The following is a 17132-nucleotide window of genomic DNA, read 5'->3' on the forward strand; positions in this document are numbered from 1 at the left end:
AGAGACACTGACAGATCTGCGTGGCACTGACAGCCTGAAAGGCTGCAAACCTAAACACATCCAAGGCAGGGCTGTGGAGGGTGCTCTGACAGCTCCCAGCTGACCCCAGAACACACAGCCACACACACCAGCACACAGCACGAGTCAGAACGTGGCAGGACAAAGCCTTCGAATGAAACAAAAATTAGCTAAGTTACAGGCATATTGCTCCAGCTCAGAAATCAATTGCTAAGTGACAAGGTTAAATTATATTTTATAGCCAACTTGATTTTATTATCCATCTCAGGATGTGCTCCTGCTTTTCTGCTGGAAACACTGAGCCACAAAGTCCACCAGTCCAGTGAGGTTGGTAACCCCAAATTTCATGACATTATAAATAAAAACATCATGTTCTCCCTTGTTTTTTACAGATGCAAACAGAAGGAAATGGTCAAGACAGAAAAGTTAGAAAATAACACTGTATACATGCAACTCCAGTTACCCTCCATGCAAACTGAAAGAATTGGCAAGACTCTTGAGTTATCTCATGAACTGCATAATGAACAGATAATGGGGAGGACACTGAAATGTGTTTGTTGATATAAACACATTTTGATACATTGTGTTTATTGATATAAATGTAAGGATTTTGCTTGCTTATGTCTGAAAACAAAAGGGTTTCTTAAGAAGTATAATATATACACCTTTCTATTATTAAAACAGATTTATGCTATGAATATTCAGTCCTCTTTTTCTCAACATGTTGCTCCATCCATCTAAACTAGAGCTAAATACAACATCTTTTTCAGATTTCCAGTTGATAGCTACACAAAAACCTCAGAACAAAAAGGGTGACTTTAGCTGAACTTTAGGGTGCCCAGTGACGCTGTTTTCCCCCAGAATTTCTGTGCTGAACTCATTACTTTGGCTTGGATTAAAGCATGTTATACCACAAAAAACTAAGGAGGTATAGTTTTAATCTGAATAATCCTGTTTAGAGGCTGGTTCCATCTCCAGATATTAACTATATGTTCTGTTTAGAAAAATACTTAAAATGGGAAAAGTGCTTAAAGTGGGAAGCTTCTCCCCCCACCATTGCCTCAGGAGCACAGCACAGAGAGCAAATGTACACTCACTACAGCCACGGCAAAAAGAGAGATGGATTTTGTCAGGGACACACACAAAATGCTATGTCTGGTTTTTATTTTTAAGAATAGGGACCACTGAAACACAGATGCCTTATAAACTACAGGTATGACTAAGAAATTACAGGTTATGCCTCTGTTGACAGAATGTAAAAATTTTATTTTCAGCCACAGTGATATTCATAGACATTTTCCCAAACATGAGCTAATTCTGTTACTTCTAAGAATAAATGAATATCCACTGTAAAATAACCACTACATTTCTTGTACTAAAGCAGTATTTTTGTGTACTAAAAAATAATAACACCTCTGCACTTTAGCATTTTCCACACAGGGATCCTAATCCATTTCTGAGGCAGAACATCTATTATAACCTGTTTTATTACTAAGGTAGCTGGTACACCCACTATTCACACACTTTATACCTTTGAGGTGAAGTCATAAAGAATTATCAAAAAATGGAAACCATCACATAAATGCAATAGTGCAAAGAATAGCACTGTAAGCTATTCACCACAAAAAGCAGTATAAATAAAACACACATGCTTAAGCAAATGTTTCAAGGAGGTTTTTATTAAATGATTATGTAGCCTGCCAGGGTATTTTGGAATTATACAGCCTGTATTTATTAAACAAGAATTGTTATTGGAAAAGGTTTTAGGTGATTTACAGGCATATATTTTCTGACAATCTATTCAGTAATGTCTGTATATGCAAGGGAAAAAAAATCTGTAATGGAAGCATTTAAAAACAGGAATCCATTAAAAAATCCAACAAAATAATAATGTGCATTAAGGATGAAAGTGGTATTTATAACAAAAGGCCACTTTAAGTGTGGTGCACCTGCAGATGCCGAGTGTCACGTGGGGACAGGAAAGGGCAGCAGCCCAAGGACAGGACACACCAGCAGCACCCACAGACCAGCCCTGGCTGCCTCATGTACAGCAGGGGCAGCCTGGGGGTGCAGCCTAGAGAAGCATCCCCCCATCACTGTCAAAAGGGAGGATACAGGGAAGTTCTGGAGCCTCTCCTGGAGTTCAGCCGCTTTTTCCTCCCAAAACACCCTGAGGCTGAGCTCCCCTGAGAGTGCCCCAGCTCTCCTGGTGGGGATCACTCTGGGTACATTATGGTACCCTAACTCACAGTCTGTCTTGGTGGGCCTCTCCCCCTATTCCCTCTTCCAACAAAAAGTGCAACCACCAACTGTGGAAGTTCATGTGGAGCAGGACATCTCCAATGGGAGAAACCCAACATTGCTGCAGCCTTCCAGTCTGCCCATGGTGCCTTCCTGGGGTGAAAAGTGGGCTTATGAGCCAGTAAATCAACTTTCCTTCTTCCTGGGGAAAGAGCTCTCCCAACCCTTCTGCATGGGGCAAGAGTTCTCCCAACTGTGCTCCTAAGAGCAGGAGGGAGCAAGGGAAAACTTCCCCACCATCTGTTGTGTTCGATGACTTCTCCCCAGAGGTCTCTGACTCGCATTCTGATCACGCCAGGTGAGAATGATGCAGACACACCTTTTGTGTGCAGACCAGAGACACACGGCCACAGACACATGACACAGCAGCTCTGTCTGCTCCCCAAGAATGCAATTTTAAGCAAGTGAGAAAAATTAATGGTAATGTAAATGGCAAAAAAAAAAAAAAACCTGATGCATCTCCAAGTCTTCAGCACACATGATGGTGCCAGGAGTAAATGAAACTGTAAATGCAGGCAAAGCCTTTTCTGGACTCCCACTGCACTTGCTAGGAGCAATGCCAACCCTGCAATTCAGGAATCAGGCACCACAGAAAGATATCTGGCTTCAAACTGTTATTTCCATTTTTAAGGGTTCCCAGAGCAATTTCACTTTGCTAAAGATAATTGTTAAGTGGGAAAATTCACTAGTGTTAAAGATGAATCAGGGACTGGGTTGCTCCGAGATACGGACAGCTCAAGCGAACTCGAATAAATGAGGAAAGAGAGAGGTTTGGACGAGTATAAACCACAAATAGCAAATAACGCTCCCCCTCCACCCTTCCACCAGGAAATAGGGTTGATGGGGCTTTTTTGCCCTTCCTTTCACAACTGACAAATTGACCTGGGGAAAATTACGAGCTGTAGCATCCCTGCTGCCTGAGGAGAGGGAGACTGGAGATCCGGCACGGCCCATGCTGGATGCTCCTGAGAAATAAATATCCCATCTCCGCTCCTGCGGGGCACTCCTCGTTCCCCTCCTCGCACCCCGCTCTCCCCACCCGGGCTCCTTCGCCCGACGAAGCTCTCGCTGTCACCCCGGGCTGCACGGCCCGGCCCCACCGGGCGGATCCCGGCTGCGGGCCCGGCATCACCGGGCAGACACCACGGCACGGCATCACCGGGCCGATACCGACAGCAGGGCACGGCATCACCGGGCAGATTCCGGCCGCACGGTCCGGCAGCACCGGGCACATCCCTGGTTAAAGGACACGGCAGAACCGGGCACATCCCAGCATTAGGGCACAGCAGCAGCGGGCAGATCCCGGCTGCACACCGAAGCAGTTTCACAGGCGCTTACAGCCTTTTGTAAGCGCCAGATAATCTGTCAGATGGACTTAGGCACTGACAGTCAAACATGCCAAAAACGTCACCACCCACTCCTGCTATCCATCCGGTGAAGGACTAGGAAGCGCCGCATTGCTTAACCTCTCCTCCGCCTTCCACTCGCACAGGAAATCCCCACCCCCACGGCGTGACACTGCCGCGGGCACAGCGATCCCCCCGCGGCCGCCCTGCCCGGTACATCCCGCCCGCACTCACCTCATCTTCCCGGCGGGGCGCGGCGGCGGCCGGGGCCGGAGCGGGGCCGGGACCGGGCGGTGGCGGCGGCGGGACGGGGGGGCTCCGGCGGCGGCGCCGCCCCAGCGGCAGCGCCGGGCCCCGGGGCGCTAGCCGGGCAGCGCGGCGCCGGGCAGCCCCTCCGCCGGCCCGGCCATGTTGCCGGCTCCCGCCCGGCTGCGCTGTGTCTGTGTCTGTCTGTGTGTGTGGGCAGGACAAAGCAGCGCCGCCGCCGCTGCCGCCCGCCCCGCTCCGCTCCCACGCGCGGCGGGGCCGCGCCGCCCCCCCCGCCCCGCCCCGCGCCGCCGCCGCCCCCGCCGCGGGTGTCGGGGGGAGCCCCGGCCCTGCCCAGCCCTGCCCGGCCCCGCCCGGCCCCGCCGCGGGTGTCGGGGGGAGCCCCGGCCCTGCCCAGCCCTGCCCGGCCCCGCCGCGGGTGTCGGGACAGCCCCGGCCCTGCCCCGGTTCCCCGCCCGGCGCAGGTGGGGCGGGAGCGGCCCCGCACCGTGCGCGGCTCCGAGCGGCGGCTCCGGGCTCGGCCGGTGCCGGTGCGAGGTCCCCGAACCGTTCCCGGCTGGAGCGGGGCAGTGCTGGGGTTGGAGACCTCCCCTCTCCACAGGGCTGTCCTGTGCAGGCACAGAACCGGTGCTTTTGTGGGTGGAAGCAGGAGCAGAAATGGAATTTCCAGCTAGCACCGGAGGACAGCTGTGTTTCCTGCTCCCTCACCCTTCCCACTTGTTTAAACGAGTGTCCCTGCAAGCTCTCCTGCCCTGCTTCCAGCCTCGTCCTTTCTTCACACACACCTTCCCACCACCCACCTTGGGCTGCCTTCAAATCCTGTGTTTCTCCCACCCAAATCTCCTCCCCATTCCACATCCCAGTCCCGTCCCTAACCCGCTGCCCTTCTCCTTCCAGTCACCTCCTGCCGACTCCCTTGTGCAGCCCAAACCACGGGTGATGATCGTGATGAAGTCCGGAGCCTGGAACTTCCCTTGTGTCTCTCCATGTCTCTTTACCTCTTGCCATGCATCATCCAGTAGAAAAAAAGACTATCTTGAAATTGGTACTACTTGAATATCCTCAAGGATCTGCCATGATACAGGACAAAATTATGCAGTTGTTTCTCAGGTCTTCCACACATGGGTCACCAAAACTTGTTTGCCATTTCTCAAGAGGAAAGGCTCTTCACTCTGACTCTCTGTAGTTGTCCCACAGAGATGGGAGATGTCTCACTGATCTCTCCCAGCTCTGCATCACCCAGTTTAGACACAAAAACCCCCAAACAACCATGTAATCCAAGAGCAAGCAGTGGGTATGCAAATAGTCTGTCTGGTACAGAAAAGGTTTCTGGCCCTCTCCTCTCTCCCCCATGTGTCTGTCCCAATTAACACCGCCTGCATCACTCCCTGAGACCCACCTCCATCCATGTGTGCCATGAAGGGCAAGGGAGCTGCAGCCCCTGTCTGTGTGTGGGGGTGGATTTGGGAAGGTGCAGCCAGTGTGGCTGGGAGGGTGAGCTCTGGGCAGTGTGGCTGGGAAGGTGGGCTCTGAGAAGGTGGGCTCTGGGCAGTTTGGTTGGGAGGGTGGGCTCTGGGCAGTGCCTATGGTGCCAAGCCATGTGGGGGCTCAGGGGAATGTGCCCATGGTGCAGAGCAGACTGTGGGGCTGCACAGGAGGTGACCAGGTGTGGCACAGAACGCACAGGAGATGAAGAGCAAAGCAATAGGGGCCATTTTCCACATAAATACTTTACATTTTTATTTCAATTTCTCTGAAAAGTTTATATACTCATACCAATACAACACTTTTACTGTAGTGGGAACCTATGCCATCGGAATAAATATTGCAAAAATGAAGCCCATAGATTTGATGCCCTACAGAGCTCCTTCACCACTGGCTTGTCAGGCTTTGCTGCTGTCCACTGCAGCTCCATACCAAATAAAATACACTACAATAACAACAACAAAAATATGACACAACAAACCCCATGGTAGTAATCACATAAATGCTTTTTATTCAAGGCCGTGCTTGTTTCTTGGTCGCTAATACATACATCTGCTGTTTTCAATGATCATTAATATGTTAAAAAAATAATTAGAGGCAGAATTACTGAAGGGCTGGGGGGAGGGAACCCCCAGCACTCCTGTGCTCTCAAGCACAACTCCCAGCTCGTGATTTCCCTGTCCCTGCTCCATCCTCTTCCCAAGCAACCCCACCAATGGATCTAAGCTCACTTCAGATAGTGAGGGTCTCCTAAAGTAGCTGCTTCCCTTATATCTAAGGAGTCTCCTGGTTTGTTTGAAACCAAAACTTGCAGTCCTTTCCTATTAGCAATTATCCTAAACCTCCTAGGAGGCACAATATGTTGTTTGTGTAAAGGAACAATTGTGTCAGACCACAGATCTGAGATGCAGTCTCCCCCAAGTGACAGTGGCTTGGAGAAACTCATTCACCTAATTTGTGATGAGGTTGCTGAAGGTAGTAAGCATATGAAGAAATAATGAGCAAAAATAAAACCTATTTTCTTATTACTATCATCTGACTAATCCTTTAGAGTGTGGGTCACTGACTAGCTCATGGGACATATGGGAGACAGCATAAGGCAGGGAGGACACTTATTAAACTAGAGTTTCATGGTAATACTAGAATTTAAGACTTGATTAAAATAGAAAACCCATATGTAATTTCACTGATAATCTGTTTTTTAATATAATTTCCTTAAGATAGGCTTATAGACGCACAGATCAAACAGGCAAATAAATTTATGTAAATCGTATTGTGTTTGAGATATAAAACTAGAATGTTTTGTTTTATAGAAGCAAAACTGTCTTCTGCAAAGATTTCTATCTGTGCACCTTGGCTGCACAGCACAAAGAAGCACAAAGAGCTGAAATCACAGGCACCATGTGCCCCAGTACTGACACATCCAGCCCTGGCAGCTGCCCACAAGGGACTGCAAACCACTGGGTAAGGACAGCGGTGGCTTCTGCCACTCCCCACTCTGTACCTGCACTGCTCCTGAGCACAGCTACTCTCTGTCCCTGGGCAGGCTGCAATGCCTCACTGCATGTAAACTTGTGCAGCCTCGACCCTTGCAAAGGGTTGGGAGCCTTAATTGCCCATGAGGTGGCTGAGAAGTGATGCAGAAATGCAGTGAGGTTACTAGACTAGACAATTGTATTTGCTGTTTTATTTATTCTTACAGAAAGAAGCAAGAGAGGAATGGCAGATACCAATCTTGCTGGCCACTAACAGCACAAAAATAGAACAGCATTAAAAATCTTTCTTGTATCAGAATCCATGAGACTTCCTTATCAGCATTCATTGGTTGGCCAGCACATCACTGTGTTGACAGAAAGACATCACTGGACCATGTAATAATTGCTTGGCTGGGACAAATCTGACATTACATTGCCATCAGAACTATATGTCTTCTAAGGGACTTAAAGCTGGTCATTTGTATTGACAGTTATATAGTCCTTGTACTCTTGTTAATTCACCTGCTCTTTGCCCAAGGGGAAATCCTGACCCTCCAAGGTGATCTCCACCCTGCTGGACTCATTGGTCTTCCCTCTTCCCATTTCACCTCTCCCTGTCTGCAAATTCTCCTGCAGAGCCCAGCACAGACCTGCACAAGAGAAGTGCTGTCCCTACAAATGCACCTTTCCCAGCTGAGACCTCCTGCATGGCAAACCCTGATGGATCTGCTGTCAGGCCTCTGGGTCCTGCTGCAATAACTGCCCTGGGGCCTGCTCTGTTTGTTGTTTCAGAGATTTCATGCTAGGAGGGGAGGAGGAGGAAGAGGATGCCCTCCTTATGCAGTCACACAGCCTGGGGCAACATTCTCTGTAAACATCCTCCTATCAGGAGCTCAAGGTCATCCAGCTGTTTTTCTCAGACGCCCCATGCCATGTCTAGGCTGGTGCAGCAAGAGCCTTGTGGTCATTTTTCCCCACTGAATTTGTCCAGCTCAGAGCTTTCTCTTGACATTCTGGTACTTTCCTGTGGACTTGTCCACAAAACGACCTCTTTTCAAGGAAAACAAATGTCCAAAGCTTGTTTTACACACTTAAGGCTCTTCCTAAGGAAGGAGGATTTAACCGCGTGAAAGTGACCTTTGAGTAGAACTAATTATATCAATTCATTATATCACATCCACTAATATATATATGCTTTTATTCCTAGAAGGAATTGTCCCTCAGACAGTAATGTGACTCAGAACTTTTGCCAAAGATGAAGTTGTACAGACACTTCACTGAGGCACAAAGAATGTGATTTCCAATTTCAGGCGCAAAACAAGAGTCAAAGATTCCCAAAATTCAGAGAAGATCAGTCCTGGATGTTGGGTTTTCACCATCACCACATCCCTACGATCTTTGGCACTATTTGGCAAAGGCTCCACCTCAGCTTTGTTGTGGCAGCCCAAAGGAGCCACGGTGAGGTCACTCACTGTCTGCACCTGGGTTCCCTTAGCAATACTTCATCCAGTTCTGGGATGAAGAAGAAAGGATGAGAAGAGAGTGGAACAAAGAATTAGGTAGCAGAAGAGTACAGCAGCTGCTAAAGGGAATAGGAAAATGGAGACCACAGAAAAATGAAGGAATTAATAAGTTGGAATTTTTATTTTTACAAGAAAAGGAGAGAAAAGGAAATTACATGAAAAGGAAAAAAAATGAGGAAATAATGAAGAAGGGAAAGAAGTAAAATAGGAAAAGGCAGAGAATAAGTAGGAAAAATAGACTGTTGATATACTTGAATTCTATTTTATTACACTTCCTCCAGCGAAGAAGGGAGTCCAACTTTGCTTTCAGGGAGATAGTCAGTGCCTCCTCTTGGAAAGGGAGGAGCTCACTGGCACTTTTATTTTTCCTGTTATGCCTTCAGAGAGCAGGGTTTGCAATCACTGGGGAGGGTGAAGCAGGAAGCTGCAGACTTCCAGGCAGCAGGGAGGAGCTGTGCCTCGCAGGCAGGCCCTGGGGACCTGCTCCAGGCCAAAGGTGGCTTTCCCTCTCACCCAGAGCCAGTGGGAAGGGAGCTGGCACAGGGGAGGTGCTGTGCTCCCCAAGCCAGGGGCACTGGGGCTCTCCAGGCTGCTAAGGCCGCGTGTGGCCGCGTTTTCTGCTGAGCAGGAGCTGCACATACGGGAAATGCCACAGGGCTTTTCATTTGGGCTGAGCCTCCTGTCAGCTCCCTCTGCAACTGTTCGAGTAGACAGACACTCTCAGACAGAGCTCAGCTTCAGCTCTTTTTAGGGGTTGTAAAGAGGCCAAAACACTTGAACCTCTGGCGCAATAACTTTCCCTGTGGTTATACACTGATGTCATAAATTTGATGTTATAATGCCAATAAAGCTGACGAAAAGGAGAAGCAGGGCAGGGAGGAAGGAACCCTAAAATGATGACATTTATCTCAATGAAAAACTGAATCCAGAAAGAACAGCCAGGCAATTGATTTTGTAGAGAGGAGCTCTCTTCAGGCTCGTGCAGACTGTTCCCCCTTCAGCACATCTCTGCAGTGCAAGGGCAAATCAAGGCAACAGCAAATTACAATAATCTAACGTGGCTGCAGAACTCACCCAGGCTTTTTAATTTTTTCTTTCTAACCATAATGACTGAACAGCCTGAAGGAGATTTCTTTATCCTGCAACCTGGAATTCGGAGCAACTGTAGCTCGTGTAGCACTGACAGAATTCACAGAGCAGATGAATTTGCTTCCCTCTGGCTACATGCTTATTCTAGGTAATTCCAAAAGGCAGATTTAAAAAATGTTCATCTCTTACAAGCTCATGATAAAAACCCATTCAGTTGCATAGAGACCCAGAAAACAGGTCACTATTCCCATGGTTCTGAGCTCAGCACCTCAGACTAGACCCAAAGAGGCAATGTTTAAGGACAGATATGTCCACTACAAACAAACAGAAATGTCCCTTAGTGTAGTCAGGCAAAAGATGGTAGAATCAAACATCTGTGAAGCTGGTGGGGAGGGACCACTTGAGTCCAAGACATGAATCTTTCCTAAAGAGACAGACAAAATGTGAGGTCTGAAGGAGTGCCTACAGTGTTATGTTACAATGACAGGCCCTGGTGAAAGGAGGTTCTTTCCTGTACTTCCACATTTGGCAGGAAATGGGGGCATCCACAGTGCTGTGACCCATCCTGACTGACACAGGTCTCTGAAGTGGCTTTTGAACATTAGCCCATCGCTATCACTGCTGACCCAAAAAAGTCCTGTTGGACTCAGAGCTAGATGGCAGTTTCAGCTGCACTGCCATTGATACCTCCATGCAAATTATCACTTGGTCTTCTGCCATTATTTAATGAATTCAGGCGGCAGAGTAGTTCCATTAAGAAAAATGAAATTGCCACAGAAGTTCACGACTAAGGAGAGCCATAACTCTCTCCCAGCAAGAGCATGAACTGTAATGTCCTCACTGAGCCAGCAGCCTCCATCCACACGCAGACATCTGGGAGTGGTTCTGCCCTTCCTTCCCCAGGAGCTGCCTCCTCCTCTCCCATCTCTGGATGAGGAGGGGCCCTGGCTCGGGGCAGCTCCTGTGCAGGGCAGGCTGCTGAGCTGGGGCTGCATGGCAGCGATCAGACTGCCCTGGCACAGCTGTGAATCCTGGCCAGCAACGGGAGAAGAGGATTTCAGTTCAGGCTTCCCATAATTCTGTTCTTTCCACAAGTAATTAAAGTGACATTTTCCTTGCCATCTGTAGGATTTTTTGAGGATGCAATTGAGTGATCTGTCAACAGCCCCGTTTCCAGTAGAAAACAGAGCAAAAAGACTGCCTGCTTCCCTGAGCAGAACCAGAAGAAATTAAAAATGCCAACCCTTGCAAAAATGGGGCTGTTTTGCCCTTGCAAGTTCTTGCACATGAATAATTCTGAAGGAAAATAATACCCTCTAATATTAAATCTTCTGAAGAATAAAAATCATCCAAACATTTCACATAGGAAATATGACCTTGAATTAACTAACCCCATATTAACTACAATAGTAAAAAATCCATTTTAACAAAACTGATTTGCTCCACAAGGAATTTTTCAAAAGAATTTGAAATGGCAGGGTTTTTTAATTCACCAGCATTACAAAAACTATTTTCTTTTACATTTATCACCTTTGAAAATTTTTAATTTTTAATATAGTGACTGGGTTTTGTAGAGCTTATCTGTTGGAAATTGTTAATACCTCTCATGTTTCACCAACCTGTCAAAACTGAGCACTATCAGAAACATTTATGTAATAACAATCTTCAAGGAAATAACTAAAATACTACATATTGGATTAAGTTGAAAAAGGCCATAGTTTTGATATCATACAAATATGCATTCTTTCTGAGTAAAAGAAATATATGAAGACAGACAGAAGAGGCAAACAAAATAATGAAAATCTCTACTTGGAATTGGGCAATGATCCTAAAAACCAGATTGAGTCTATGTTTATTTTATAAGTGTGTAAAAGAGGAAGAAGGAAGTATTTTGAAAGCATTTGTATTGTTTTCTGAATAACTTAAGACTTCAGAGAATAGATAGTATCAACTTTAGTAGCTAACCACTTGGAATACCCTAACAGAGAAGCATTACCCAAATACATGCTCACCAGTTTGGACAAATATGACAATCATACTGTTGGCGTGAGTATAAGATCCCAAAATCCCTTTGCTAAATGCCACAGAACAGAGAGAAAAAAAAAACCTCCCCTAAAAATATTTTAAAGTATAAGTACATGATGCAAATTAGAAGCTGCCCACAGAGAGACAACTGAGAAACAACGGGACGGTGCTGGTCCCCTCAGTGTCCCCACTCAGGGAGGTGGCATTGCAGGGAGAAAGGGCTGAAATCAGATGCACTTCACTGATATCCCAAAGCAAAAGTCACAGAAGTGTGAACAGAGATACAATAAGCACAGCCCCAAAACTATCAGAGAGGTAATCAGGGCCACTGGCTTGATGAGCAGGTAAGGGCAGCAACGTGGGCCAGTCATGGATGCAGTCCTGGGAGCTGAACAGTAATGCTGGAGTGAAGGGAAGAAAAGCAAGAAATGGGAACTGAAACCAAAGGAAGCTGAACAGGAGTATCTGAATGCTTGGCAGATAATAGCAATACACAAAAGACATGAAAAGATGAGTCTCTTCTTTGAGAAACACTGCAGCTACTGCACCCAGGATGAGGGGAGGGAACAGACAGAAGCAAAAGCCCAGGTGTGTCTTCAGCCTTGGACTTCAGACCAGCCTTATGCTCTGTGGCAGGGCAGGAAAAGAGAACTGCTGCACACCGAGTGTCAGGTAAAGAATTCAGGTGTTTTTAAGAGAATAAAATACACAAAGCTCTTTCTTTATTTTATTTTATATTGTCCCCTTTTTTGCTTTTTCTTGTAAAGTGATAAAGAAGACACTCCTGAGAAAACAAATAAATGCAAGAACAAAGGAACAAGGATGGGAGAGAGGAGAGCTGAAGATTAGCTATAACAATGACAAAATTGTGTAGAGTTTCCTGGATAAAGAAGGGAGAATAACAGTCATCAAACGGATATTTGGCTTAAGACATTACCCACCATTTGCCAATTCAGCTAATACATCTATCAGGTTTTCATAGAGGAACAAAGACACATTTAACAGCAAAAGTTAGAAACAGAGGAGCAGCAGAGGCACAGATGGGATGGGATTGTTGAAAAGCCCTTTGATCAGTAACCCTAGGGATGAACTTGCAGCATTCCTCATCTATTTCTTCTAAAGGATAACAGTTTAAAATGAAAAAGGGATCACAAATGCTTTACTATATCCCAAGAGTAGCACCATGTGAGAAGGATAAAAGGGAATGAGCCAAGCCAATTTGCAACTCCTGTTTTCTCTGCTGCAAGTAGTGACAAGTCACCTACAGTTCCAAAAGCAGAAAACCTGAAAGCACCCCATTTGCAAAAGCACATTTAAAAAAAATTAAAAATCAACAGAAGGCATTGTGGATAACCAAGCATCCAGACACAGTGAAAACCTGCCACTTGTGTGTTTTGGACTCTTACAACTGGGTTAACCTTAGAAAGGGCAAAGGGTATTGTGCCTTAGCTTCACACACTTCAAGAAGAGGGAGATTAACATCACTTATAAAAAAAATTATCCCAGTGCTTCTTTGGCCATTTATTTTTCACATTGCACAGCTCGATCAGAAACTGAGGAAACAGGATTTTTGTTTGCCTTAGTTGTTGTGTCCCAGCTGGGTTCTGCTTATGGCCACAATAACTCCTGTGCTGGTGCACAGGGTCAGAGTCACCAGCTGGGATCAAGACCTCTGCCTGCAGCGACAGCGCCAGGTAACATCAGGGTGAAGTGACCCTGACACCATGGCCTGCAAAGGTCTCGCCTGAGGACAAGTTCCTAACACAGAAATTGTCAGGAGCTCTTGCCACGAGCATAAATCTGAGCAGTGGAACAACATGGCACCAGCTGAGCACCCAGAAATGGGAGATGTGCACTGGGACCAGGACCAAGGCAGTGTGTAGGTGAGAACATGTGGGGCATCCTTCCTGCTGCAAAGCTGGAGTTTCACTCCCAGGTATGTATTGTCATCACGTCCCCAGGGTCATGGGCACACATAAAATTATGTATCCCAAAATCTAGATTTCACTGCCAAATATTTTCAAATGTATCTCTAACTGAGAAACCACAAATGTGTGTTGTTAACTAAAAGCCTGTCTCTTTATCACACTCAAACAAAGACACCTTACTAAACAAGAAGAATGCACTGAGAAGTCACTTTAATACATGTTTATTGGTGTCCTGCACTTTCAGTGTAGGAGGTTGGAGATGTAATAAAAAAGTTTCAAAATTTATTGGTTCAATTTCATTTAAATCACTCTAAACAACCAGTGCTTTAGAGTTCAGAGAATTAACATTTACTGTCCATTACAAGCAAAATTTTAATATTACTTTTTGCGAGTCCACTTAGAACTCTTCTTTTAAAATTCTTCAGATACATTCCTCATAGTAAACAATACATTTCAATCTGTGTCACAATCAACATTGATAAGGCCTTCTTAACCATTTTATACCACCTCCACTGTTACTTCATTGCAAAACACAATCTTATTTCATACTATAAATACCCATCCATGCACAAAACACAGGGGCCAGAAGTTACACATTAATATTTCATGTAGGCTTCCAAGTCTTCCTTTACCCTCTGCAGGTTTATGGTACACTTAAAAAGATATCTTTAGACTTGGTCTACTTGGTCTTAAAATACAAATATACAGTATCCATAAGCATAAAAAAGTAAAGCTAGATGGCCTTACCATTTGTTATGAACTGCTAAAATCTTATACATGTACAATATAGCATCATGCTGATTAATATACATATTAGTTAAATATATGAGCCAATAATGGGGATGTGGCCAAGCTTTATTGGTTTGTTTTCAAAAAGAAAGCTTTCATATACAAGTAAAAAGATTTTTAATTTAAACTCATATGGACTACCTGAACCACACAGACATCTGTAAGCCCTGCTGAAAAATTCAGGTCAAACTGGGACAAAGCCTGCTGATTCATTGGAAAAGGAACACAACTCCTCATGGGTGACACCCACAGTGTGCTGTTACCAGGAGAATGCAAATTTACCAGCATTCACATTTTCAGGTCTAGAACACTAATTTTTGCATCTTAAATTGCAGTTTATACTTTATGTATCTATTCATCAGCCTCCAGCAGAAACAGTTCAGTACCTTGACATTGTCATAGATTTTTCTATATAAGTAGATATATAGTACAAAGTGTAGATAGTGAAACAAATAAGCACATATATACAGTCTTTGAAAGGCATTTTTGTGACCAGTTTAGCAGTGTTTATAGAAAACATTTAAGATAGTCACATTCTGCTGATACCACTGTATTGCAAACTGTCAAGCCACATTTCTTATATTAAACTTGTACTGCATTGTATATTGTACAACAGAGAACGATCAATCTTAAGGTGTGACACAATGAAAAAAAAATACTAGACTGAGTAAGGTAACCAGCACAGGGCTTAATTTTCCTGAGGTTTGTAAGAATTTTTTAAACAAAAATCACAGTGACCAGGCTAAACTGCAAACATACTGTTAAGTTTTAAATATACAGTTTATACATAAGTTCTGTGCATGGTCGACTCAACTGTGTATGTTCATGCTGATGTTTCCTTTAAATGACTCGCCACTGCATAATACTTGTGTCCTTTCCTCCTGTGGAGATGAGGTGGGTGTCTTCACAGAGAAAATCTACATTAGTTACATGACTACTATGTCCACCATACACGTGGCTTGGAGCCTAGAAAACACCATATTAGTGAGAATAAAAGCATCTCATTAGAAAATTCAAGCAACAACAAAACTAAGGCATCATGTCATTCTCTTGAAGTATTTTAATATTAAATTAACTTTTAAATTTAATTATTGTCTCAATCAACTTTAAATAAATCCCTTAGATATATAAAACCCCCCATTCTTCCTGTTCTGATGTGTTTTGGGGTTTGGGGTTTTTTATTCAAAGGAAAACAGCACTTAATGCATTTTTGCAAACTACAAGAGTAAATTTTTGGGAAATACCTTACCCTAAACTGTGAGCATGGGTATGAGAAGAGATGTACTTTGCCAAAGTCATCTCCTGTTGACAGCAGTTTTCTCCCGTGGGATCGACAGACAGCGTTGATATCTGTGCCATCTGAACCTTCAGGCCACACACCTGAAACACAGAGGGACTCATTAAAGGCTTTGATACAGGAAATAAAAGTGACAGCCTAAGTTTCTGTTAAAATGTTAATAAAGGATGACTTGTTTAAGGAAAAGAAAAACCTATAAAAATAACTGCATTTGAGTCAGAATGTGTACTTCCACACCAGCTAAAGTCCAAATCCTAAGAGGGAATCAAACACATAAAAAACCAGTTTATTCCCTCTAGACAGCAAAGTGCTTTGTACTCTGAGAAGATACATTCTGCTGAATTAGTCATGTGCCTGAGCCTGAAAGAATTTTCATATGGTTATGTGGAAAAGTAACAGTTACTGCTTTTATTTTCCCTTCTCCTTATGTATGAGTTAACAGACGTTTTTCATATTACATGGGTATGTTTTTTAGACTAGACTATGATCCAAAAGTAATTTCTTCATATTACTAAAGACTAAAGCCTATGAAAAAAGACATTCTGTAGTTTAAATTATTATTTATTAATTAATAGATCCCTTGAAAAGGAAGTGAACCTATTATAAGGTTTTTAAATGCTTTTATTCTACTCTAAGTACTTCTCTTCCTTCCTCACATGGTGTACTTTTTGCTGTTCATGCATGAAGTAGTGCCCTAAAATCAAACTGTAAGGTCAACAGCGCAGAGACCAAATCTGTGCACCACATCTTCAAAGCCTCTGAATACTTGTCTGCAATAAATTGCAATTTTACTAAAATCCACCCAGTTATTGAAATTTCAGGATTTTGTATGTAGTTCTGCAGGCTTTTTTTGGTTATGATTTTCTAATTTAGATTTTATCTAATCCCTGCTCAACATAAAGAGCATAAAGCTTTCAGAGATCACTGTCATCTTCCCATCATGACTTGGCAAAATCCCCGCTGTGTCTTGGCTCTGTGATTTTCAGTGCCTGTCCCTGTGTCACCTGTCCTCTGCAGTGTGTCCTGTGTCACTTGTCCTCTGCAGTGTGTCCCTGTGTCACCTGTCGCCTGCAGTGTGTCCCGTGTCACCTGTCCCCTGCAATGTGTCCCTGTGTCACCTGCCCTCTGCAGTGTGTCCCGTGTCACCTGTCCCCTGCAGTGTGTCCCGTGTCACTTGTCCTCTGCAGTGTGTCCCTGTGTCACCTGTCGCCTGCAGTGTGTCCCTGTGTCACCTGCCCTCTGCAGTGTGCCCTGTGTCACCTGTCCCCTGCAGTGTGTCCCTGTGTCACCTGTCCCTGCAGTGTGCCAGTGTCACCTGTCCCCTGCAGTGTGTCCTGTGTCACCTGTCCCTGCAGTGGGTCCCTGTGTCACCTGTCCCTGCAGTGTGTCCCGTGTCACCTGTCCCCTGCAGTGTGTCCCGTGTCACCTGTCCCTGCAGTGTGTCCCGTGTCACCTGTCCCCTGCAGTGTGTCCCGTGTCACCTGTCCCTGCAGTGTGTCCCTGTGTCACCTGCCCTCTGCAGTGTGCCCTGTGTCACCTGTCCCCTGCAGTGTGTCCCTGTGTCACCTGCCCTCTGCAGTGTGCCCTGT

The 17132-nt window shown here is 45.2% G+C and overlaps 2 protein-coding genes across 11 annotated transcripts in view; both read right to left on the bottom strand.

Annotated features, from left to right (window-relative positions):
• The window catches only part of EVL (Enah/Vasp-like), a 147284-nt gene extending 143243 nt beyond the window's left edge, over positions 1-4041 (bottom strand). The window contains exon 1 of the mRNA XM_005483209.4: positions 3900-4041. Within this exon, the coding sequence (XP_005483266.1) occupies positions 3900-3904 (5 nt within the window). The 5' untranslated portion in view covers positions 3905-4041. The remainder of the gene's footprint in view (positions 1-3899) is intronic.
• A 9609-nt stretch (positions 4042-13650) lies between these two features.
• The window catches only part of EML1 (EMAP like 1), a 121772-nt gene continuing 118290 nt past the window's right edge, over positions 13651-17132 (bottom strand). For all 10 annotated transcript variants that reach the window (XM_074542361.1, XM_074542360.1, XM_074542359.1 and 7 more), the window contains 2 exons: positions 15496-15626; positions 13651-15212 (listed from right to left, as the gene is read on the bottom strand). In XM_074542361.1, the coding sequence (XP_074398462.1) occupies positions 15087-15212; positions 15496-15626 (257 nt within the window). In that variant the 3' untranslated portion in view covers positions 13651-15086. The remainder of the gene's footprint in view (positions 15213-15495; positions 15627-17132) is intronic.

The sequence above is a fragment of the Zonotrichia albicollis genome, chromosome 6, assembly GCF_047830755.1.
Source record: "Zonotrichia albicollis isolate bZonAlb1 chromosome 6, bZonAlb1.hap1, whole genome shotgun sequence".
Taxonomy (NCBI): Eukaryota; Metazoa; Chordata; class Aves; order Passeriformes; family Passerellidae; genus Zonotrichia; species Zonotrichia albicollis.